The 22,167-nt window shown below is 71.2% G+C and overlaps 7 protein-coding genes across 7 annotated transcripts; 4 read left to right on the top strand and 3 right to left on the bottom strand.

Annotated features, from left to right (window-relative positions):
* Positions 1-1,340: 1,340 nt before the first annotated feature.
* On the top strand, positions 1,341-1,952 carry AURANDRAFT_32239 (hypothetical protein; the record flags this gene model as incomplete). Its single annotated transcript, XM_009042490.1, has 2 exons — positions 1,341-1,533; positions 1,600-1,952. 2 exons carry the CDS (start codon positions 1,341-1,343, stop codon positions 1,950-1,952), a joined length of 546 nt encoding a protein of 181 aa, XP_009040738.1.
* Positions 1,953-2,032: 80 nt separating this feature from the next.
* Positions 2,033-4,627, bottom strand: AURANDRAFT_67061 (hypothetical protein; the record flags this gene model as incomplete). Its single annotated transcript, XM_009042418.1, has 1 exon — positions 2,033-4,627. The coding sequence occupies one exon, from the start codon at positions 4,625-4,627 to the stop codon at positions 2,033-2,035; it is 2,595 nt and encodes an 864-aa protein (XP_009040666.1).
* A 6,027-nt stretch (positions 4,628-10,654) lies between these two features.
* Positions 10,655-10,939, top strand: AURANDRAFT_16196 (hypothetical protein; the record flags this gene model as incomplete). Its single annotated transcript, XM_009042491.1, has 1 exon — positions 10,655-10,939. A coding segment is annotated over one exon (285 nt), but the record flags the coding sequence as incomplete, so codon positions are not given.
* A 158-nt stretch (positions 10,940-11,097) lies between these two features.
* Positions 11,098-11,860, bottom strand: AURANDRAFT_13619 (hypothetical protein; the record flags this gene model as incomplete). The annotated part of the gene is made up of 2 exons (XM_009042417.1): positions 11,098-11,221; positions 11,280-11,860. Coding segments are annotated over 2 exons (705 nt in total), but the record flags the coding sequence as incomplete, so codon positions are not given.
* A 451-nt stretch (positions 11,861-12,311) lies between these two features.
* AURANDRAFT_12057 (hypothetical protein) lies at positions 12,312-13,448 on the top strand (the record flags this gene model as incomplete). The annotated part of the gene is made up of 2 exons (XM_009042492.1): positions 12,312-13,007; positions 13,074-13,448. Coding segments are annotated over 2 exons (1,071 nt in total), but the record flags the coding sequence as incomplete, so codon positions are not given.
* A 4,182-nt stretch (positions 13,449-17,630) lies between these two features.
* Positions 17,631-17,849, bottom strand: AURANDRAFT_17889 (hypothetical protein; the record flags this gene model as incomplete). The annotated part of the gene is made up of 1 exon (XM_009042416.1): positions 17,631-17,849. A coding segment is annotated over one exon (219 nt), but the record flags the coding sequence as incomplete, so codon positions are not given.
* Positions 17,850-19,101: 1,252 nt separating this feature from the next.
* On the top strand, positions 19,102-20,076 carry AURANDRAFT_67057 (hypothetical protein; the record flags this gene model as incomplete). The annotated part of the gene is made up of 1 exon (XM_009042493.1): positions 19,102-20,076. One exon carries the CDS (start codon positions 19,102-19,104, stop codon positions 20,074-20,076), a length of 975 nt encoding a protein of 324 aa, XP_009040741.1.
* Positions 20,077-22,167: the final 2,091 nt, after the last annotated feature.

Below are 22,167 nucleotides of genomic sequence, written 5' to 3'. Positions count from 1 at the left end.
CACCATCTCGATCAAGACCTCGCTATCATGTCGGAGGGAGACGATGCGCCTGAGCCGGAATGGCGCAAAAAGCAGAAAGAATACGAGATCAAAAAGGCCCGGGCCAAAGCGCTAAAACTCCGCCTGACCTGCACCATCTGCGGGGCGAAGGCCAAGCTCAATTGCCCCTGCGAAACAACCCAGTACTGCTCGACTGAATGCCAAAGAATTGACTGGCGCGACCGGGGCCACCGTGCGGCGTGCAAAAAGATCCGAAACGAGCGCGCGGCGGAGGCGGCGCGGGCCGAGGCGCCGACGCCCCCGCTGCCGGAGGAGGTGTTCTACGGGCCCGCCCCGCGGTCGCACGCCGACCAGGTCCGCGCGCGCATCGCGGCGGAGCACGAGGCGGCGCGGGCGCGGCGCGAGGCGGAGCCGGAGCCGGAGAAGCCTTTGCTCTGGCAGTCGACGCGCTTTGGGTCACGGTGCCCGGTCTGCTTCGAGGATTGGGACGTCAATGAGGACCCTTTGCTACTGTACTGTTGCTGCTGGATGGTCTGCCGGTCGTGTGCAAAGCCGATCATGAAAGACCGTATGCCATGTCCCTTGTGTCGGGTGCCGTATCCCGAATCGCACGCGGAATGTCTCGCACGTCTTCGTCGCCACGTGGAAAATGAGGTACCGGAGGCGATTAACGATCTGGGGAATAGCTATCGCGACGGTCAGCTCGGCCTTCCCAGAGACTCCTACAAGAAGGCTGCGAAGCTTTTCAAACGCGCCGCTGAGCTTGGGCAGGCGGATGCGATGTGCAATCTTGCATGTATACTCCAGAAAGGCGAAAACGGTGTCAGGCAGAATACGAAGAAAGCGAATCATTTATTCCATATGGCAGCGGAGCGAGGCCACCCGTATGCGATGTGCGAGCTTGGAAACGGGTATTTAAGAGCTGACAAATTCGAGGACGCGATGCGCTACTTCGCGATTGCTGCCGATCTCGGCCTAGCCAGGGCACAGCACAATCTTTCCGGAGGCTATTGGAACGGCCAGGGTGTGGAACGCGATCATGAAAAAGCTATCATCTGGATGAAGCGCGCGGCCGCCAACGGCCACGAGGACGCCCCAGCCACGCTCGAAAAGATGAACGGGATCGTGGTTCAGTTCGCCGCGGAATCCCCAGACACGCCTCCCAGCTAGAGTAAGTCGAGGCTCTGGATGTCAGACGGACAGCGCTCGCTAAAAGCCAGCGCGCGCGGACGCCTCCCGGGGCGCAGTTTCCCCTCAAGGTGAACTCTCACACAAAACGCTCTCCCATCAGCACACCGCCGCCGCTGTCATCGTGCGCGCGCGCGGGCGCAGCCCCGACCATGCCGGGCCTCATGCAGATGCTGCAGAAGCTGAAGAAGAACGACGACGACTGCAAAATCCTCGTGCTCGGCCTCGACAACGCCGGCAAGACGACGATCCTCCGGCAGCTCGGCAAGGAGGACCTGTCGCAGGTGCGGCCGACGCAGGGCTTCAACATGCAGCTGCTCCAGCACGGGCCCTACACGCTCAACTGTGCGCGGCCCGCGTCCACGCGACCTTCGCGCGCCGGAGACGAACGAACGCGCGCGCGTTCCGCAGGCTGGGACATCGGCGGGCAGAAGTCGATCCGCGCGTACTGGCGCAACTACTACGACAAGACGGAGGGCCTCGTCTACGTCATCGACTCGGCGGACACGCAGCGCCTCGAGGAGACGTCCATCGAGCTCGGCCAGCTCCTCGCGGACCCGAAGCTCGAGAACACGCCGCTTCTCGTCTTCGCGAACAAGCAGGACCTCATCAACGCCGCGGAGGTCGAGGAGATCGTCTCCGTGCTCGACCTCAAGCAAATACGCGTGCGGCCCTGGCACATCCAGCCCTGCAACGCCCGGGAGGGCGACGGCCTCGCCGAGGGCATGGAGTGGCTCGTCACGGAGGTCAACGCCATGGAGTAACACGGGTGTGTCCGCGGCGGCGCGGGGGTTTCCGCAGCAGCGCGGCGCCGCGGGTCGTCGAGAGCCCCGGTGGCACATCTCTACGAATTTAGGGGCGCGAGCTTGCCCGAGCGCGCGTCGAGCGCCGCGGTGACGGCGCCCGAGACCTCGGCGGCGAACTCCTGCTTGAAGAGCTCGTGCTCGCGCTGGAACTCGCGGCCGACGGCGTCCCGGACCTCGGCGGCGATCTGCGCCTTGTACGCGGCGAGCTCGCGCTCGAACTCGCGCGCGACGGCGAACTTGACCTCGTTCGCGACGGCCTCCTTGTAGACGCCGAGCTCGACCTGGAACTCGTCCCGCAGCGACTGGCGGATCTCCGCGCGGATCCAGTCGACGTCGACGCCGCCCGCGCCCAACGTCCCGGGCGCGTCGACGCCGCGCGACGGCGGCGCGAGGCCGTTATCCGCGTCGTCGCGGCCCGCGTGCTGCGTCGACGCGACGCCCTCCAGGTGGTCGTTGGACCGCGTGAAGGACGTCGTCTTCGACAGGTCCGTCGGCGCCATGCGGTGCTGCCGCGTGTGCCGCGCCTCCCAGGGCCCCCGCAATCCAATCAAAACCTCGCGCCAGTCGTCGGCGATGGAGATGTCGCGGTCCACGGTCGCGGTCTTGCCCGTGAGCTCGTTGACGCCGAGGACCTCGTCCTGGACCTTGCCGACGACCAATTCCGGCAGGTCCATCTCCAGGAACGCCTTGGCCGTCGTGTGGCGGTTCCGCGTGTGCCGCATGCGCTGCTCGATGTGCCGCTTCAAGATGCGCCACCGGAGCTTGGGCAAGAGGTCGAGCGCCAACCGAAAATCGGCGCCGGCGATGGTCAGGAGTTCGCTCGTCTTGCAGGCCGTCGCCGTGTCGTGGCGCCGGCTGCAGCCGAGGCACGACTCCTCGCCGAAGATCGCGCCGTTCGTGAGCCGCGCGGTGGGCACGGCGACGCGCGGCAGGCGGTGGTGGTGCTTCTTGTGGTGGTTCCGGTGCTCGGGCATGACGGAAAGCACCGTCAGCTCGATCTCGCCGCTGTTGACGATGAAGGTGCCCTCGTCCGCGAGGTCGTTCTCGCCGTAGACGACCTCCCCCTGGGGGATCGCGAGCGGCACGATCTTCGTGCAGACGTCGTTGAGGAAGGCGACGGACGCGCCGGCGAAGATGGTCACGTCGGACAGCGACGCCTTGTACAGGTGCTCGAAGACGTCCGCGCGGAGCTGGCGCGGCAGCTCCATGAGCACCGCGCGGTCCTCGGTCTGCCGCGAGTTCTGCTGCCGCACGTGGCGGATGACGCGCTGCGACAGCTCCACGGGCAAGGCGTTGGCCCGTAGGTAGCCCATGACGCGCTCGATGCGCGCCTGCTGCTTCCGCTCGAAGGTGTCCGGGTCGAGCACGTTGAGCACGTACTGGATGAGCCAGCCGAAGATGAGGCCGCCGACGGCCATCGCGGTCGTCGACACGAGCCGCGCCGACGTTTTCGTCGACACCATGTCGCCGTAGCCCACCGTCGTGATGGTCTGCATGGCCCAGTAGACCATGTCCACGTACCGCTCGCCGAGACCCTGGCTCAGGCGCTCGTCGAAGGGGAACACCGTCGCGTACGCGCAGCCCATCCAGTGGCTCGCGAAGATGAGCATGAAGAAGAGCTTCGACGCCTGGATCAGGGGCATCCAGTAGAGCAATTCGTCCTGGTACTTCTTGAAGAGGCGCTTCAGGCGGAAGAGCCGGAAGAGCTTGAGCACGCGGAAGACCCGCAGGATCTTGAACAGGCGGAACGCCGACGCCTTGCTGCTCGCCGACGACTGGCGCAGGCAGGGGTGCACGGGGTGGGCGCTGCAGAGGAGCGTGCCGTTGACGCCGCGCATGAAGTAGTCCACGGGCGCGCACGCGAGCGCGTCGACGAGGAACCACCCCCTCAGGTACGCGCGCGCGATGCGCCGCTTGTCGATGATGAGGCCCGGGCTCAGGTGCTCCTCGAGGCCCTCGATGTGGCCCTCGTCGCGCCGGTAGAGCGCCGTCAGGAAGTTGACGAAGATGTCGAGGAAGAAGTAGAGGTCGAGCGCGGTCTCGACGGCGTACCAGACCCCGACCGCGCTCCAGTCGAAGCCGAGGCGCATGGGCACCATGAGGGAGACGTAGGCCAAAGCGACGACCTGGGCGACGTCCCAGCGCAGCCGGAACTTGCCGTCCGGGTGGAGCACGGGCACGCACGCGCACCAGAGCCGCTTGTCCGCCGCCGGCGCCGGCGCCGCGGCGAGGTCCTGGGGGTGCTCGACGCGGTTGCCCACGGTCCGCTCGCTGGGCGACGGCGACAGGGACCCCGGCGCCGGCGACGGCGGCGGCGCCGCGTCGTCCTCGAGCGCGCCGTCCTCCTCGACGGGCACGACGTCGCGGCCGGACCGCTCCCAGATGAAGGACGGCACCTTCTTGCTCACGACCTTTTTTTCCTCCTTCTCGAGCATGATCTCGTAGAGCTTGTCCGTGTTCTTCACGAGCATCTTGATGTGGCTCCAGCGCTTCCGCTTGCCCTCGATCGTCGGGTCCATCTCCGTCTTCGCCTCCTCGACGGCCTCGCGCATGGACTCGCGGTGGATGTGCTGCTTCTCCGGCAATTTCAGGGGCGCCGCGGGCCGGCCACCGAAGAAGCTCCGCCGACCCATGGCCCGCGCGGGCCCCGCCTGGACGGTGCGCCGAGGCGCGCTGAGAGGGGCAGCCGATCGACGCCGGGCAATCAGCACTGCAAGAGCGGCAAAGGGTGCGCCGTGCCGATATAGTAGATGCTGCCGCGGCGCTTATCAGTTGCTAGCGGCGTCTGGCTGGCGCCGGGCCCGGCCGCGCCGTCGTTTCGCTCGCCGCCGGGGGTCGCGGGTCCGCGCGGGGCGCCGAGCGTCGCGGGCGGGCGACAAGTCCGTAGGAAGGAGGCGGGCAGCGCGGCCGCGGAGCGTCCGCGCGCGACCCCACGATGGGCGTCGGGGCCGAGGAGCGCCCGGAGCAGGAGCAGCTCCAGGCGGAGATGAAGCTGCTGAACTGGCACAAGCTCGCGAACGACGCGGCCCTGAAGGCGGCCCTGCTGAAGACGAAGCAGATGAAGGAGCGGGACGCGCGGCCGCGCGGCGCGGAGACGACGCGCGCGCAGGCGGCCTGGATGCAGCGCGTCATCGAGGAGGAGCAGTCCAAGCCCCTCCAGGTGTCCAAGGACTTTGTTTTGAGCTACCAGGAGCGCGAGCGGCGCGAGGAGGAGCGCCTCGACGCCGAGGTCCAGCGCCACATCGAGTGCCTGCGGCGGCTCCGGGACCAGATCGAGAAGCGCGAGTCCGTCAAGGCCAAGAAGGAGGCCTACCGCCGCGCCATGCAGCACCAGAAGCAGAGCGTGCCCTCGTCGAAGCTCGCGGCGAAGCGGCCCGCGCCGAGCGACGACGGCGGCCACCAGGGCCCTGGCGTCGCGATGACGGACGCGGCGCAGGGCACGCTGACGACGGTCATCAGCTCGCTGGACCGCCTCGTGGACCTCGAGCGGCGCATCGCGTCCCTGGAGAAGGACTCCATCTTCGACCGCGTCGAGCTGGCCGCCGGCGGGTCCATGGCCGGCTCCGTCGCCACGGACCGGTCGTCGCGGCGCGGCGGCGGCCGGTCGGGCCTCTCGTTCACGAAGCAGCGCATCCCGCCGTCGACGACGCGGCCGTCCAAGGACGTCTACGCCGTGCGCCTCCAGCAGCAGGGGCCCGGCGGCCGGGGCCGGGGCCGCGCGGGGCCCGGCGGCGTCCGCCGGCCCGTCGGCTACCAGCAGGGCTCCGCGGACCCGAACGCGTCGCGCCAGGACGCGGCCATCAACAGCTGGCTCAACCGCAAGAAGCAGCGCGAGCAGCAGCGCCAGCAGCAGTCCCTCGCCCGCGCCAACGGCGAGCGCCTGCCCGTCAAGGCGCCCGCGCGCGGCGCGGCGAGCGGCCGCCGCGGCAAGAACCCCGCGCAGCAGAAGTTCTTCGACATGAAGCGCCAGGTCGAGAAGCGCAAGGACAACATGCGCCGCGGCGGCGGCGGCGTGCGACGGTCCCTGGGAGGCGGGCCGCCGGGCGGCGCGACCTACAAGGCGACGGGCAAGCGGCGCATCCGCACGACGGCCGGCGGCGGCGCGCCGCGCGCGGGCGGCCGCATGCCCAAGCTCGCCAAGAGCAAGACGGGGGGCTACGGCAGCTCCTACGCCGGCTCGACGCGGCCCGGCGGGCGGAGCCAAAAGCCCGGCGCGCGGACGCTGCCCCACATCGCCGGCGCGGGCGTCAAGGGCGCGCGCGGCGTCCGGCAGGCGTGGTGAAAATCCCTCCCCTTCCGTAAACCTGTTACGCCGTCGGCGCGGGCACGGGCAGGCCCGTGGGCTTCCGCGTCGGGTAGGCGTCGACGACGAGGAAGTCGTCCGTGCACACGTAGGTCGCGGGCGGCTTCGGCCGGACGTCGTCGTGGGGGATCCAGACGAGCGACAGGCGGTAGACGCCCGGGTCGACGCCCCGCGGGATCGTCGTGTTGTAGAACATGGGCTCGCCGTTGGCGATGTCCTCGCCGAGGCATAAAGTGGTCGCGATGACCCCGCACGGGTCGACGCCGCTCTCGTCCGTCGCGCCGTCGCCGGAGACGAGGCGCACGGTGACGACGGCGTCGCGGAGCGTCGCGCCCGTGAAGGTCACGGCGAGCTCGAATTCGTCGACCGCGGCGACGAGGCCGTCGCGGATCCGCTGCCCGCGCTCCGTGAACTCGATGACGCGGCCCCTGCGCTCGGGCGAGAGCACGGTCATCTGCGCGTGGATCGTGTCCGACGTCGGCTCCGACGTCGGCGTCGACGTCGGCGCCGCCGAGGGGGACGGCGAGGTCGGGTGGACCGTGGGCCGCGGCGTCGGGAAGGGCGTGGACGTCATGAGCACGGGCCGCGACTCCGCCGCGTAGCCCGCGCGGTACTCCATGACCTTGACCGTGTACCAGCCCTCGGTCAGCGTCCGGCCGTAGGCCAGGTCCGACCCGGGCACGTAGTCCTCCTTGAAAAAGTAGGGCGACTCGAGCTGCTCCGCGTGCGCGAGGAAGTCGACGACGGCGCCGTCGCCATCCACCAAAACGACGTCGACGAGGTAGGACACGTCCGTGACCTCGCCGGAGTCGTAGAGCGCCGCGGCCGTCGTGAACTGGAAGGCGATGTCCGCGGAAGACCCGTCGAGGAAAAAGTACTCGGGAAGCTGCGTGAAGGCAACCGTGGTCGTCGACGGCACGGGCGTGACCGTGGGGCAGGGCGACGGCGCCGCGGTGCTGGGGAGGCTCGTCGACGGGTTCGACGACGGCAGCGACGACGGCGCCGAGGAGAGCGACGGCGCGCGGCTCGGCGCCGGCGTCGACGTCGGCGCTGGTGTCGCGGAAGGGAGGGGCGACGGCGGCGACGACGGCGCGGCTGTGGGGGTGACCGAGGGAGCCGCGGTCGGCGCGCGCGACGGCGGCGACGTCGGCGCGCCCGACGGCGCGGGCGCGGGCGCGGCCGTCGGCGCGGGCGCCGGCGCGTCCGACGGCCGCGGCGTCGGCGCCGGCGCTTCTTCGGCGTGGGCGACATCCTCGTCTTCTTCGCAGGAGCAGGGGCACGCGACCGTCGCGGGAACGCCCGCCGAGTCCTCGCGCGAGCAGCGCTTCGCCTTCTTCGCGACGTAGTCGCAGTTTCGCTTCGGCTTCTTCGCGAACCAGCTCGTCGAGTCTCCTTCGCAGGCGACCTCTTCTTCGATGATGCAGGTCCCGCAGGCCTCGACGCAGGCGTCGCGGGCTGGCACTTTGTATTCATCCTTCTTCTTACATCGCTTCGCCTTCTTCTCGACCCAGGAGCAGCCCTTCGATTTGCGCTCCCAGCTCGTGGAGTCGGCGCACTCCGACGCGGCGTCCGCCAGCGCGGCAACGACGAAGACGCAGCGGAGGAGGAGCATCATCGACGAGCTTCCAGTGCTCAATGTGGGCTGCGCCGGCGAACGATGTCGAACGCCGCCAGCATCGACGAGGAAATCGCGGCGTTTTTTTTACCGTTCAATCGACGGTGTTGAACATTCCGCGAGCTGTGTCAATTCTCGTGCGCGATGGCCTTCAGATTGTTAGCCCAGGCAGCGCGCCGCATCCCAGCGTCGACGCTCGCCGTCGTCGCCGGCGGCGCCACCGTTGCCACGTGCCACGGCGCCGGCGTCGACCGCGCGCGGCTCGTCGAGCTCGAGGCCCAGGTCGGCAAGCTCGCCAAGCTCATCGGCGAGGACGTCGAGTCGACGACGGGCCAGGGCGACATGGTCTTCTCCTGGGACCGGGAGAAGACGGCCTGCTTCCCCGCGGACTGCCCGCGCGACTGCCAGTCCGACATGCACGGCGGCTTCACGGAGGATCCCGCGACGGGCGCCGTCTACACGGGCATCCCCGGCTACGGTTTCTGCGCCATCTCGCCGGATCTGACGAAATGGACGCGCCTCGGCTCGGACCCGCGCCTCAAGGACAACATCCACGGGCTGTGCTGCTTCGTCGACGCCGCGGGCCGCACGGTCGTCGCGCTCGCGCAAAACAACGACGAGCGCGTCTTGATCGTCGCGGCGTCGACGGGCGCCGTTTTGGGCGAGCTCGCCATGCCCAAGGGCGGCGAATTCGCCTTCGCGCCGGCGAACGCCTACTACAGCAAGAAGCCGCTGCAGCAGATGCCCAACGGGGCGCCCCATCGGGCGAAATTCGCGTGCACGGACGTCGCGTACTTGGACGGCAAGCTCTACGTCGTCACGGGCTACTGCGACGGCGACTTCGTGCTGACGGCGACGCTCGGCGCCGAGGGCGAATGGACCTGGGGCCCGCTGGCCTGGGGCGGCAAGGGCTCCGGCGCGGGCGAGTTCGACACGGCGCACGGCGTCTTCGCGTTTGGTGGCAAGATCTACGTCGCGAACCGCGAGGCGCACGAGGTCGTCGAGTTCTCCAAGGACGGCGACTTTCTCCGGTCGTTGCCGGACATCCCGGACACGGCGCGCGTGTGCAACGTCGCGCGGTCGAAGAAGTATTTCGTGATGAACGCGCTCGAGCCCATCCGGCACACGCCGGCGAAGACCGCGCCCATCTTCGCGCACGACGGCGACGCCCTCAGGAGCGTCATCGAGCCGGGCGTGCTCGGCATCCCCGTGCTCAAGCACCTCCACCACACGTGGCCCCACTACGCGCCCGACGGGAGCCTCTACCTCCTCATCCACGGCTGGAGCGAGGGCAAGTTCGCCGTGCTGAAGCACGAGCCGCAGGGTCGCCCGTCCGTGCCCCGCGGCTGGCGCTACTGGAAGCCCGAGGACCGCGGGTTCTAGGCGTTAATCGGCCTCCTCGAAGCCCGCGTCGCCCTCGCGGCCGAGGATCTGGCCCCGGTTGTCGCGGATCGCGCGCGGCCGCTGCGTCCACTGGTCGATCTTGCCCGTCGTCCAGAGCACGACGGCGCCGTCGCTGCCCGGCGGCAGCGGCACGTAGAGCACGGCCCGGCGCTTCTTGAGCTGGACGACCATCGCGTCGACTTCGCGCGCGAGCGCGAACCTACCGAGCGGTGACGATGTTTCGTCGTTTCCCGTCTCTCGAACATCGTCGCGGCCGCAGGGACGCCGGCGCGGACGCGATCTCCGGCCAGCGCTTCGCGTCCTGGTCGCTCGGGCCGCTGACCTCGAAGAACTCCGTCGTCTCGCAGCCGGTGGTCGCGGCGGCGACGATGGCGTCGCTGAAGGGCGCGTCGTCGACGCCCTCGCCCGCGGCGAGCTGGCCCCAGGGCAGCGTGCGCCGCCGCCGCCGGTTGTCGATCTCCCGGCGCAGGGTCTTGATCTGCTGCGGCGTCAGGAACCCGTCGGAGACGTCCGCGACGGCGGCGCTGCCCGTTGCCGACAGAGCGATGCGACGCTGCGGCGGGTGAGACGCGGGCCGGAAGGCCGCGCTGAGTCGCAGCAGCGCGAGGACGAGGCCGCGCAGGGCCATCATCACACTGCAAGCAGTTTTTTCCACTGCTGCAAACAGCGATGGTGAGCACGCGCACGGGCCGAAAGTCGTCGATCGACTCGGCGGGCTCCAAGGCGAGCTCGCCGCGCGCGCCGCCGTCGTCGAAAAAGCCCGCGTCGGCGAAAAAATCGGCGTCGAAGAAGGCGCCGAAGGAGCCCGAGGAGGAGGAGGAGGAGGAGGAGCTCGAGCCGCTCTGGTTCGACGACGGCCAGCGCGAGGCGCCGGCGGCGCCGGAGGAGGACGCCTCCGACAACGACGCGAGCGACGGCGGCGACGCGCCGAGCGCCTTCTTCGTCGACACCGCGCCCGCGGACGAGGGCGCGGACGTCGTCCGCGTCGACTTCCTCGGGAAGCAGGAGGAGCTCGAGCCCGGCGCCTACTTCGGCGCCGTCGCCCGCGGCGTCGCCGCGGCGAAGCTGGAAATGTTGCGGCGCGTCGGCGCCGACGCCGCGCGGGCGCTCGACGCGGACGACGCGGCGTCGTCGTCCGACGACGAACGAGCGCCCGCGGCGGCGCCGCGCGCGGACCGCGAGTCGCGCTACGTCGACTTCGACGCCCTGGAGATCCGCGGCGACGCGCTGGCCGCCGCCGGCGGCACGGCCGACGCCGCGCTCGCGAGGGCCGCGGCCGCGGTGCCCGCGGGCCCCAAGAAGCGGCGCTCCAAGTCCGACAAGGCCGCGGCGCCGGCGACCGCGGGCCCGGGCTGGTTCGACATGGCGCGCAGCGAGAAGACGGCCGTCTCCGAGCTCGACGCCAAGGCGCTGGCCTTCCGCGGCGTCACGGACCCGAAGCGCTTCTACAAGAAGCACGACGCGCTGTCGCCGTTCGCGCAGATCGGCACCGTCGTCGCCGGCGCCTTCGAGGGCCGGGGCCAGACCCTGCGGCGCAGGGACCGCAAGACGTCCCTCATGGGCGAGCTCCTCGGCGACGAGACGAAGCGCGCCTACGCGAAGCGGAAATTCACGCAGATCCAGGACAAGGCGCGCGGGCCCGGCAACGCGCGCCTCAAAGGCAAGAAGAAGCACGCGAACAAAAAGCGCGGCTAAGCATCCCAGCCTAGGGCCGCCGGGATGTCCTCGTAGTCCAACGTCCAGAGGCGGACCGCGTTCTGCTTCGCGTCGTCGTAGCACGCGTAGCCGAGGAGGCGCCGCTGCGTCGGCGTGAGGTCCTTGGCCCTCTCCAGCGGGAAGCCGACGCAGCCCGCCTCCTCGGGCGTGAGCCAGCCGCTGCAGAAGCTCAGATGTAGGCCGTGGCGCCTGGCGAGCGCGGCGTCGTCGCGCGCGAGAAAAAAGAATCGACGCCGCGCCGCGCCACTCGTCCGCCGTCGCGTTCGCGCCGCCGCTGTGGACGACCTTGCCGGAATAGATCAAACCGCTGCCCGATTTCATCTCGGCTTGGAGGATTTGGTCCGGCCGCGCCTCGGTCCGGAAGTCGCGCCAGCCGTGGCTCCCGGGCGCGACGCGCGTCGCGCCCGTCTCGGCCTTGAAGTCCGTGACGGCGAACATGCACGACACGGTCACGGGGATGCTCTTCGGCCCGTCGCAGAAGTGGCCCCAGTTCTCGGCGTCGCGGTGGAGCCACTGCGCCCGGGACCCGGGGCCGATGCACATCATCTGGCCCGTGTTCATCCAGTACTGCGCGCAGTGCGGCAGGAGCTCGGCGTCGGCGACGCGCAGGAGCAGCGGATGCACGAGGACGCGATCCAGAAACGTCCGCGACCGCGCGGCGAGGCGCGTGAACCGCTTCGTGTTGCCGCCCCAGAACTCGGCCACGTCCGCGTCGTCGGCGGCGGTGCCGGGCGCCGTCGCGCGGAAGGACGCCTCCGTTTCGTCCCGCAGCTTCGCCAGCGTCTCCGGCGACAGCATGTCCTCGACGATGACGGCGCCGTCGCGCTCGTAGGCCGCCCAGATGTCGTCGAACTTCGCCGTCGCTGGGAACCGTCGCAGCGCCGGTTTTTTCGCGGACCGGCGCAGGCGTCGACGCAGCGCGCCGACGGCGGCGGCGCCCGCGACGGCCCACGCCGCGGCTTCGAGCGCGTCGATCATTCCTCGAGCAGCGCGCGGCCCGTCGCGCGCGCGAGGCAGAGCAGGATGTGAGACACGGCGAGTCGGGGCAGCGTCGATCGGCCTCAAAGTGCTCCTTGCTGTGGATGTCGACCTCCCCGAACTCGTTGCACTTGGCGAGCTCGCCTGCCCGCGCCGCCACCGCCGCCGAAGCCGCACACTGCGCGTCGGCCGTACCATTCCTCGCCTCCCGAGTGTCATCTTGTTGGTCCAGCTCCGCGGCATGGCGTCGCTGGCGGCGCCGAAGCGCCTCGCCAAGGTCGTGGCGCCGACGTCGGCGGGCGTCGAGGAGTGCGGGCGCGTGCTGGCGTCGGGCGGCCTCTGCGCGTTCCCGACGGAGACGGTCTACGGCCTCGGCGCGAACGCGCTCGACGAGGCCGCCGTGCGGCGCATCTTCGAGGTGAAGCGGCGGCCGCTGAGCGACCCGCTCATCGTACACGTCGCCGAGCCCGAGGACGCGCTCGGCCTCGTGGACCTCGGCGGCGCGCGCGCGGCGGCCCACAAGGTCTTCGTGACGCTCACGCGGGCCTTCTGGCCCGGCCCGCTGACCCTGGTCTGCCCCGCGCGGAACCACCTGCCGGCGTGCCTCGGCGCGGGCACGGGGACCGTCGGCGTCCGGTGCCCGTCGCACGGTTTGGCGCGGGCGCTCATCGGCGCCGCGGGCGTGCCCGTCGCCGCGCCGTCGGCGAATTTGTTCGGCCACGTGTCGCCGACGCGGGCGCAGCACGTTGTGGACGACCTCGGCGCCAGCGAGCTCCACGTGCTCGACGGCTCCGCGGCGGGCGAGTTCGGAGGCGACCCGCCCTGCGCGCACGGCATCGAGTCCACGGTCTGCGCCATCGCGCCGGCGCCGGGCCGCGACGACGCCGTCGTCCTCACGGTCTACCGCCGCGGCGCCGTCGCCGCGACGGCGCTCGAGCGGGCCGTCGCGGACGAGCCGGACGCGGAACTCCGCGCGGCCGTCGCGAAGCTCGTCGTCGTCGACTCCTACGCCGACGACGCGGACCCGGCGGACCCGGCGGCGCCCGCCGCGCCGCCGGCGAAGCCCGAGTGCGCGCCGGGCCAGCTGCTCACGCACTACGCGCCCAAGATCCCCGCGGCGCTCGTGTCGCTCGTCGCCGAGGCGGGCGCCGACGACGCCAAGTCCGACGCCTACGTCGCCCAGTGCGTCGTCGTCGACTTCGGCGGGCGCCTCGCGGCGCTCGAGGACGTCGCGCTCGCCTACCGCGACCTCAGCGCGGCCGGCGACGCGGCCGCGGCCGCCGCCGCGCTCTTCGAGACGCTCCGCTGGGCCGAGGACGTGCCCAAGGCCAAGAACGTCTTCATCGCCGACCTCCAGGCCGAGAAGGCGTCGCCGGGCCTCATCGCGGGCGTCGCCGACCGCGTCTACCGCGCGACGAGCGGCAACACCATCGAGATCCCCCGCGCGCCCAAGGCCGAGGGGCCCCAATAATCACGATCGACGCGGGGTACGACCTGAGTAGACCACGCCCCTCCCCTGTGCCCGCCGGGGGGAAGCTATGACCTCAGGCGGGGGTAAGGGAGCGGCATGGTCTACTCATGCCAGACGCGGGGTCAATAGCAGGGGCTGCAACCGCGCGAGCTTCATGTGTACCGAGTGGCCCCGCGGCTGGGCGTCCCGCGTGAATTCCCGCCGCTCACGTGGGCGCGCGCATCATGTTGACCTCGACGGCCCCCAGGACGAGGGCGACGTTCAGGCCGACGTACTGCGCGCAGAAGAGGCCGTCCACGCGGAAGCCGCAGCACTTGGGCCCGCCGTCGAGCGTCCGCAGGAAGCCCTTGGCGTGCTCGACGTCCGCGCGCGCGCCCCGGTCCGCGCCGAGGTCCGCGTGGCGCGCGTTGATCGCGCGCAAGATGTCGTCGAACGCGTGCGTCAGCCCCGCGGCGCTCGCCTACCAAGTGCGACGGGGTCGGATTTCTTCACATCTTCAGGCGAAATTCACGCGAAAAAACACTCCTGTCGCTCGACGCTGGCGCTCGCGAGCGAGATCGCGTTGCCGGCCACGGCCAGGCCCGTGTAGGTCAGGAGCCAGTACTGGCCGAATTCGGCGGCCTGGACCTCGCGCTTGAGGACGTACGTGAGGACCAGCGCGGTCAGGGACGCCGTCGGCAGCGCGCACTGGATCCAGAGGAACGCGGCGAGCCGCGTCGCGGACGCGCCGACGCGGGCGTCGAGCGCGCCCGCGGCCGCGTAGGTGGCCGCCACGGGCGCGCGGCCGCTCGCGAGGTCCGCCGCGAGGCGCTCGGCGTCGCAGCGGTGGCCCTCGCAGACCGTCGCGGCGAGCGCGGCGAACGCGGCGACGGGCGCCCACCAGAGCCACAGGTAGAGCGCGGAGGGCGCGACCTCCGCCCAGCCGCGCTCGTCGAGCGTCGCCGTCGCGACGGACGCGGCGACGTGGAGCGCCTCGAGCGCCGCGACCGCGCGGCGGACGCGGCGCTCGAAGTCGGGCCGCGCGGACCGCGGCACGCGCGCGGCGATCGCGGCGACGTGGTCCGCGCGCGCCGAGAAGAGGTCGCGGTTCAGGTCGAAGAAGCAGTAGGCGAACGCGACGACGGGCAGCGCGTTGAGCAGCGCGCCCGGCACCATCATCTCCCAGCAGCCCCCGGGCACGCGGAAGGTCGTCCGCGCGCGCGCGAAGAACGCGTCGATCCGCGAGGCGCTGCCCGTCGCCGCCGCGGCGCGGCAGCCGCCGCCGCCGTCGATGCCCAGGCCGGCGAGCTGCAGCGCGAGGAACGAGCACGCCGCCAGGAACGCGAGCGCCTGCCAGGCGAGCACCGCGCGCCGGTCGCTGGGGCGCCAGAGGCCGGCGAGGACGAGGAGCCGGCGCAGGGGGTGCAGACCGCCGTTGTCGAGGTCGTAGGGCGCCTCGGCCGCCGCGTCGGCCCCCGAAGCGCGCGCCTCGTCGGAGATGCCCGCCTCGGTGCGCTCGAGGAGGATGCCCGCCTCGGCATCGTCCAGGAGAGGCCGGTCGAGGACGTTCGACTGCCCAGCCATCTCTTCTCGAGATCTAGAAGGGGCAGCCATAGACAGAGATCATAGACTTTCTTTCAAGTATCCGGATATATTTGCTTGACGTATTATAAGCAAGGTTCAATCTGGTGCGTAGCGGTTTCAGAGAACACTTTTGATAGGCCGGGTTCTGCGACAGGATGATGCTCTGCCTTGACGAACCCGGCATGTAGACCTGGTCTCCGAGGCAATGCCGTCGTCGCCGTCGCCGCCCCCCACCGAAAAGCGGCGATGCGCGCGCGAGCGGCTGCCCTTCCGAGTGTGGTGCGACGCCGCGTCGTTCCTGCGGCCCCGCGAGCTCGGCCGCCTCGAGCGCTGCCACCGGGCCTTCGCCACCGTGAGCAACGCCGTCGGCCGGGACGCCTTCCTCGCGCGCATGGCGGGCTTCGGCTTCCACCCGCGGCAGGCCGCGGACTTTTACGCCGCGTCGCGGCGCCGCTGCGGCGTCGTCCGCCGGCGCGGCGTCGGCCCCGCGCTGCACATGGCCGTCTGGCTGCCGGCCCTGGACCACTACGCGGCCCTCCGCGAGAGCAGCAAGTGGGTCGACCGCTACTTCCGCGGCCGGCGAGGCTGGGAGCTCGTCGTCGTCCTCGCGGAGCGGTTTTCGCACGCGTCGGACCGCGAGCTCCACGTCCACCGCGCGACGCTCGGCGCCATCCTGGGCATCGCCGACGGGCGCGACGCGCGGGGCTGGGACGAATTCCTCGAGTGCTACACGGAGATCCGCCACGCGTACGCGCCGGCGACGCGCATGCTCCTCGACGTCACCGCGAGCCTCGTCGCGTCCGCGCCGCCGCGGTCCGAGGCCGTGTCCCTCGCCATCGACCACCTCCTGGGCGGCCGGCTCAACGACGAGGAGCGAGCGCGCGTCGAGGCCTGGCGCCGGTCGCCGGCCTACTACGCCTGAGAGAAACGCCCCCTCGGGACCCCCGAGGCTAAGTGGCTTTCTCCGAGAGACGACGCAGCAAAACCAACTCATTACCAACTCAGTGGCAGGCTACGTGGCTTTCTCCGGGAGACTATACTCAAAATCAACCTTACGAAGGCCGCTGGCGCCGCGGCGCCTCCGCGCTCTGCGACTCAGGGAAGTGGCGCCGCATGTAGGCGACGCTCTTGCAGACGACGAGCGCCGCCGGCCACGTCGCCTCGGCCCAGCGCACGCACGCGTCGACGGCGTCGTACTCGCGGGACCCGTTGATATCGACGAAGACGACGTCCGATGCCGGCGCGGCCGACGCGGCCGTCGCCGGGTGCGCGAGCACATCGCACGCGAGGAACGTCGCGCCGCGGACGTCCGCGGCCGCCGCCGCGAGGCGATCCCTGGCCTTGTCGACGGCGACGACGGCGGCGCCGCGCGCGACGAGCGCCTTCGTCGTCGCGCCGAGGTCGCAGCCGATCTCCAAGACTTTGTCGCCGTCGAAGACCTGGGTCTTCGCGGCGAGGCGGTACTCGCGCGTCTCGTTGCAGAAGAGCGTGCGCGGGCCCGCGCCGCGGTGAATCCGCACCAGGTTCGCGGGCCGCACGAGGTAGGAGCTGCCGTCGCCGTACACCACGGGCACGCGGCCGTCGTCGGCGGGCGCCGCGTCGCCGACGACCGCGGCGGCGAAGGGCCGCTGGCCGCTCCTGCCTTTGCTCTTCATGACGAAGACGCGCTCGCCCGCGACGAGGTTCGTCGTTGCGTGCGGCGCGAAGGCGAGCTCGAGACGCTCGATCGCAGCCGGTGCAGCGCTGGCGCATGTCGACGAAGCGGCTGCGAGAGATGGCATTGGCTCGATCGCAGCCGGTGCAGCGCTGGCGCATGTCGACGAAGCGGCTGCGAGAGATGGCATTGGCTCGATCGCAGCCGGTGCAGCGCTGGCGCATGTCGTCGAAGCGAGAGATGACATCGCACAAGCTCGCCAGGTTCACCGCTGCTGCAATGTTGCACCGATCATGATGATGCAGTCCCCGAGGGCCGCGCAAGGCCTCGCGCAGCCCTCCCGCGGCCCCCGCGCGAGTGAAGCCGCCCCGCTGTGCGGAGAAGCTCCCCGGTGATGGTTCTTACGGCGAGCGAGCGGTGCGGTGTCGGGCGGGCTAGTAGCGCTGCTGCTGCGGGGGGTACCCTTGCTGCGGCGGATACTGCTGCTGCGGCGGCGGTCCGCCGTAGCCGCCGCCGCCGTAGCCGCCGCCCTGGCCGCCGTAGCCGCCGCCCTGGCCGCCGTAGCCGCCCCCCTGGCCGCCGTAGCCGCCGCCCTGGCCGCCGTAGCCGCCGCCCTGGCCGCCGTAGCCGCCGCCCTGGCCGCCGTAGTTGCCGCCGCCGCCGCCGCCGTAGCCGCCGCCGCCGCCGACGTAGCCGCCGCCGGGTCCGCGGTAGCCGCCCGGCCGGTCGCCCGGGTAGCCCTGGGGCGGGCGGCCGTAGCCGCCGCCCGGCGGGCGGCCGCCGCCGTAGTTCCGCGGCGGCCCGCGCTCCTGGCGCTCCTGGCCGCGGCCCGGCTCGTGGGAGAAGCGGCAGTTGGCGCCGTTGAAGCAGCCCGCGGGGCTGTTGAAGAAGCGGCAGAACGTGTGGCTCACCTTGCCGCGGACCTCGGGCCGCGACACGCGGAGCTGGCGGCCCTCGTGGTCGCCCCCGTCCATCTTCTCGATGGCCGTCGCCGCGTCGGCCTCCTCGGCGAAGGTCACGAAGCAGAAGCCCCGGGACCGGCCGAACTCGGGGTGGAGCGGCATGAAGACCTCCTTGATCGCGCCGAAGCGCTCGAAGATGCGCTTGACGTCGCGCTCGTTCGTCTTGTAGTCGAGGTTCGACACGTAGATCTTGCGCACCTGGTCGCCGTTGTCGGGCATGGCGCTGCCGCTCTCGTGCCAGCGCGGCGCGGGCTGCGACGGCTTGGCACCGGGCGCCGCGGCGGGCGCCGCGGCCGCGTCGCCCGACGGCGGCGGCGGCGGCCTCGGCGCCGCGGCGGGCGGCGGCGGCCGCGGGGCCGCGGCCGGCGGCGGCTTCGGCTGTCCGCGGAGCGCCTGCGTCGACGCCGCGAAGGCCTCGAGCGCGGCGTTGACGGCGTCGTCCGTCTGCTTCACGGCCGCGGCGGCCGCGGCGTCGAAGGCGGGCGCCGCGGCCGCGGCGGCGGCGGGCGGCGCGTCGAAGGCGTCGGCGGCGGGCGGCGCGTCCGTGCGCGGCGCCTTGGCGGCGGCGGCGGCGACCTCGTCGGACTCCGTGCGGTCGCGCTTCCGCGGGTCGCCCGCGCTCGGCGTCGGCGACGCGGGCGCGCCGCCGTCGGCAAGGCCGCCGCCGACGAACGTCGGGATCGCGCCGGGCGCCTCGGACGGGCCGGACCGCTCCGTGCCCGTCGACACCTCGCTCATGACGCTGTAGGTCGTCGCCAGCGCCGGCGACTGCGCGCCGGGGTGCGGGAACTCGCCGTAGACGGCGCTGCCGGCGTCCGACGCCGCGCGCGACGCCGCGGGCGGCGACGGCGGGTTGGGCGGCGCGTCGGACGGCGGCGGGGGCTCCATGAAGGCGGCGGCGCGGCGGGAGCGGCCGAGGGTCGTCTATACGGCTGTCAAAGGCGTCTCAGAGGCGACGATCCGCCAACATGCTCAGCGATCCCCGAGGCTCGAGCCTCGGCAACGATGCCGACATGAAGTAAAGGTGAAGTGGCAAGAGGCGATGGCCGCGTCTCTCGAGGCGATACAAGCCGCAGAAGCATCCTTGGCACGAGCATCACTCGACAACAACAGCACCGATGCATCGACAGACCCCTACGCCGACGAAGACCGCATCGAGCGCGACCTCGAGACGCTGCCGTCCAAGGCCAAGGGCCCGGCCCTCGCGGCCCTCGCCGCCGCCGTGAAAGCCAGCCGCGCCAGCTTCGACGTCGACGCGGCGGCCTTCGTCGCGCTCGTCGTCGACGGCGGCCTGCGCTGCGTCGACGTGCGGTCGCCCGGCGAGTTCGCGCGCGGCCACGTGCCGGGAGCGGTGAACGCGCCGCTCTTCGACGACGTGGAGCGCGCGCAGGTGGGCACGGCCTACAAGAGGAAGGGCCGCGCCGAGGCCATGAGCCTCGGCATGTCCAAGCTCGCCAAAAAGGGCGGCCTCGGCGCGCTCGCGGCGCGCGCCGCGGGCGACGCGGCCGCCGGCGCCCGCGTCTGCGTCCACTGCTGGCGCGGCGGCCTGCGGTCGGGCGCGGTCGCCTGGCTCCTGCGGCGGCGGGGCTTCGACGCCGTCGTGCTCCGCGGCGGCCACCGGGCCTACCGGGCCCACCTGCGGTCGCTCTGGGACCCGCGGGCCCCGCAGCCGCGACTGGTCGTCGTCGGCGGGCGCACCGGCGTCGGCAAGACGCGCGCGCTCGGCGCGCTCGCGGCCGCGGGGCGCCAGGTCTTGGACCTCGAGGCCCTGGCGAAGCACCGGGGCTCGGCCTTTGGCTGGCGCGCGCCGCAGCCGACGAACGAGGCCTACGAGAGCCTCTGCGGGCTCGCGTGGCGATCGCTCGACACGAGCCGCGACGTCTTCGTCGAGGACGAGGAGGGCCACGTGGGCACGGCCCTCGTGCCGCCGCCGCTCTACGAGCTCATGCGCCTCGCGCCCGTGGTGCTGAAGATCGAGTGCGCCTACGAGACGCGGGTCGCGAACCTCCTCGAGGACTACGCCGAGGACGCGGCGCGCGACCCCGGCGCGTTCGACGGCCGGCTCCGCGACGCGACGCGCAAGGTGTCGAAGCGCCTCGGCGGCGACCGCACGGCCGAGGCCCTGGCGCTCCTCGACGCGCGGGATCTGGCGGGCTACGCGCGGCTGCTCCTGGAGCGCTACTACGACAAGCTGTACGACAAGCACCTCGCGGCGCGCGCGCGCACGGACGCGGCCGTGTTGGACGTGGACGCGGCGCACCCCTTCGACGCGCGCGCCGTCGCCGCGGGCCTCGTCGCGGCGCTCGACGCCCACGACGCCGCGAGGGGGGCCGCGGCGCCGCGCGCGCCGCCCGCGTTCGACGACGCGGTCGACGACGGCGACAAGGGCGGGCCGCCCTGGTGCGCGCCGAGCTAATTTCGCAGCCCAGTCTTCGTGTGGCGTTGGTAGATGCTGCGGGCACGCGCGCGCGGGGCGCCACGTGGCGCGCCTCGTCGACGCGGTATTCGAGCGCGCCGAAACAGTACGACTCGGAGGTTTCGTATCGTAGTGTTAGTCGGCGGGCGCGAGTTTTGCTCGGCCCGCGGTGGGCGCCGCGGCGGGTTGGCGAGGCCGCTGGCGCGGGGCGGCGACGCCGCGCTGAACGCGGCGTCGGGGCCCGGGGGGATAAATCTCTCAGAGGGGGGGGGTGGGGGGGGTAGGGAGCGGCGCGTGGAGTCGAGTGTCTTAGGGACAGGAGGGAACAGAGGAGAGGCGGAGCCTCTAGGTGTAGGTCTGAGGTGAGGTCAAGGTGAGGCCGATGGTGAAGCCAGTGGTGAAGCCCCTGGTGAGGGCAAGGTGAAGTAGGAGTACCAACTCCACCCCCCCGCAGAGAGAAACGCTGGTTTCTCGCTGGAGAGAGAGAAGGAAGGTTGAACCTTGACGTGGAAGAAGAAGTTTGACGATGTGGACTCGTAGTGTCGGTCATTGCGCCGACCGCGATGCGTGTTGAATGCGCGGTTGATGACAGACTAGGTGGTTTGGCAGTGGTTCCATGGTTTGGGGACCATGCAAAACGCCCTTCCTGGATAAGGATGCCAGGGTGACGCTGCCATTGAGCGTGAGCGTGGTCAGAGGCCGCGTGTTTGAGAGTGTCGTGAGGCGTAGTAGCCGCGGCGTCGGGGAGCGACCCCGGCGCTGCTATTGAGCGTGAGCGTGGTCAGAGGCCGCGTGTTTGAGCGTGTCCGTGAGAGGAGCTGCTGGTGCGTGTCCGTAAGAGGAGCTGCAAGGTTTGACTAGTCGTGGAGCGCTGGGGCTGTGTATGGTGCTTTGCACGTGGGCAAAAGCGTGAGTAGAGGACGCGCTCGTTTGCACGAATTTTGGGACGCGTCCGTCTCGGGTGGCGAGCAGCCTGGGGCGCGTTTTCAGGTGATCAAGTCTGGTAACGCGGCAGGTGCATGTTTGGGCGCTGGAAGTTGAGGCGACGAACGTTGACGCGCTCGTTGTAGAAGCGCCCGGCGTAGCGGCGTCGCCGTAGCCGGGCGAGGACGGAGTCCGTCCGGAGCGACTCGCTCGGCAGCGAGTCGCGGAGCCAGGACGACGCGCCCCCCCGGAGACGTTGATCTCGGAGGTCGCGCCGTCGATGATGACGAGAACGTGCTGACGCGCTCGTCGTAGGAGAGCCCGGCGGAGCCGCAGTGGCGTAGCCGGGCGAGGACGGAGTCCGCCCGTAGCGACTCGCTCGGCGGCGAGTCGCAGAGGCAGGGCGACGCGCCCCCCCGGAGAAGTAGATCTCGAGGGTTTGTGCCGTCGACGATGACGAGCACGGTTGACGCGCTCGTTGTAGAAGCCCGGCGAGCGGCGTCGGCGTAGCCGGGCGAGGACGGAGTCCGTCCGGAGCGACTCGCTCGGCAGCGAGTCGCGGAGCGACGCGCCCCCCGGAGAAGTAGATCTCGAGGTTTGCGTCGTGACGAGCACGTACTTGTTGACGCGCTCGTTGTAGAAGCCCGGCGAGCGGCGTCGGCGTAGCCGGGCGAGGACGGAGTCCGTCCGGAGCGACTCGCTCGGCAGCGAGTCGCGGAGCGAGGACGACGCGCCCCCCGGAGAAGTAGATCTCGAGGGTTCGCGCCGTCGATGATGACGAGCACGTGTTGACGCGCTCGTTGTAGAAGCCCGGCGAGCGGCGTCGGCGTAGCCGGGCGAGGACGGAGTCCGTCCGGAGCGACTCGCTCGGCAGCGAGTCGCGGAGCGACGCGCCCCCCGGAGAAGTAGATCTCGGAGGTTTGCGTCGTGACGAGCACGTACGTGTTGACGCGCTCGTTGTAGAAGCCCGGCGAGCGGCGTCGGCGTAGCCGGGCGAGGACGGAGTCCGTCCGGAGCGACTCGCTCGGCAGCGAGTCGCGGAGCGACGCGCCCCCCGGAGAAGTAGATCTCGAGGTTTGCGTCGTGACGAGCACGTACGTGTTGACGCGCTCGTTGTAGAAGCCCGGCGAGCGGCGTCGGCGTAGCCGGGCGAGGACGGAGTCCGTC

This window comes from Aureococcus anophagefferens (genome assembly GCF_000186865.1).
Source record: "Aureococcus anophagefferens unplaced genomic scaffold AURANscaffold_31, whole genome shotgun sequence".
In the NCBI taxonomy this organism is placed as follows: domain Eukaryota; class Pelagophyceae; order Pelagomonadales; family Pelagomonadaceae; genus Aureococcus; species Aureococcus anophagefferens.
The sequence above is the reverse complement of the archived record's forward strand: the minus strand, read 5'-3'. Positions and strand labels throughout refer to the sequence as shown.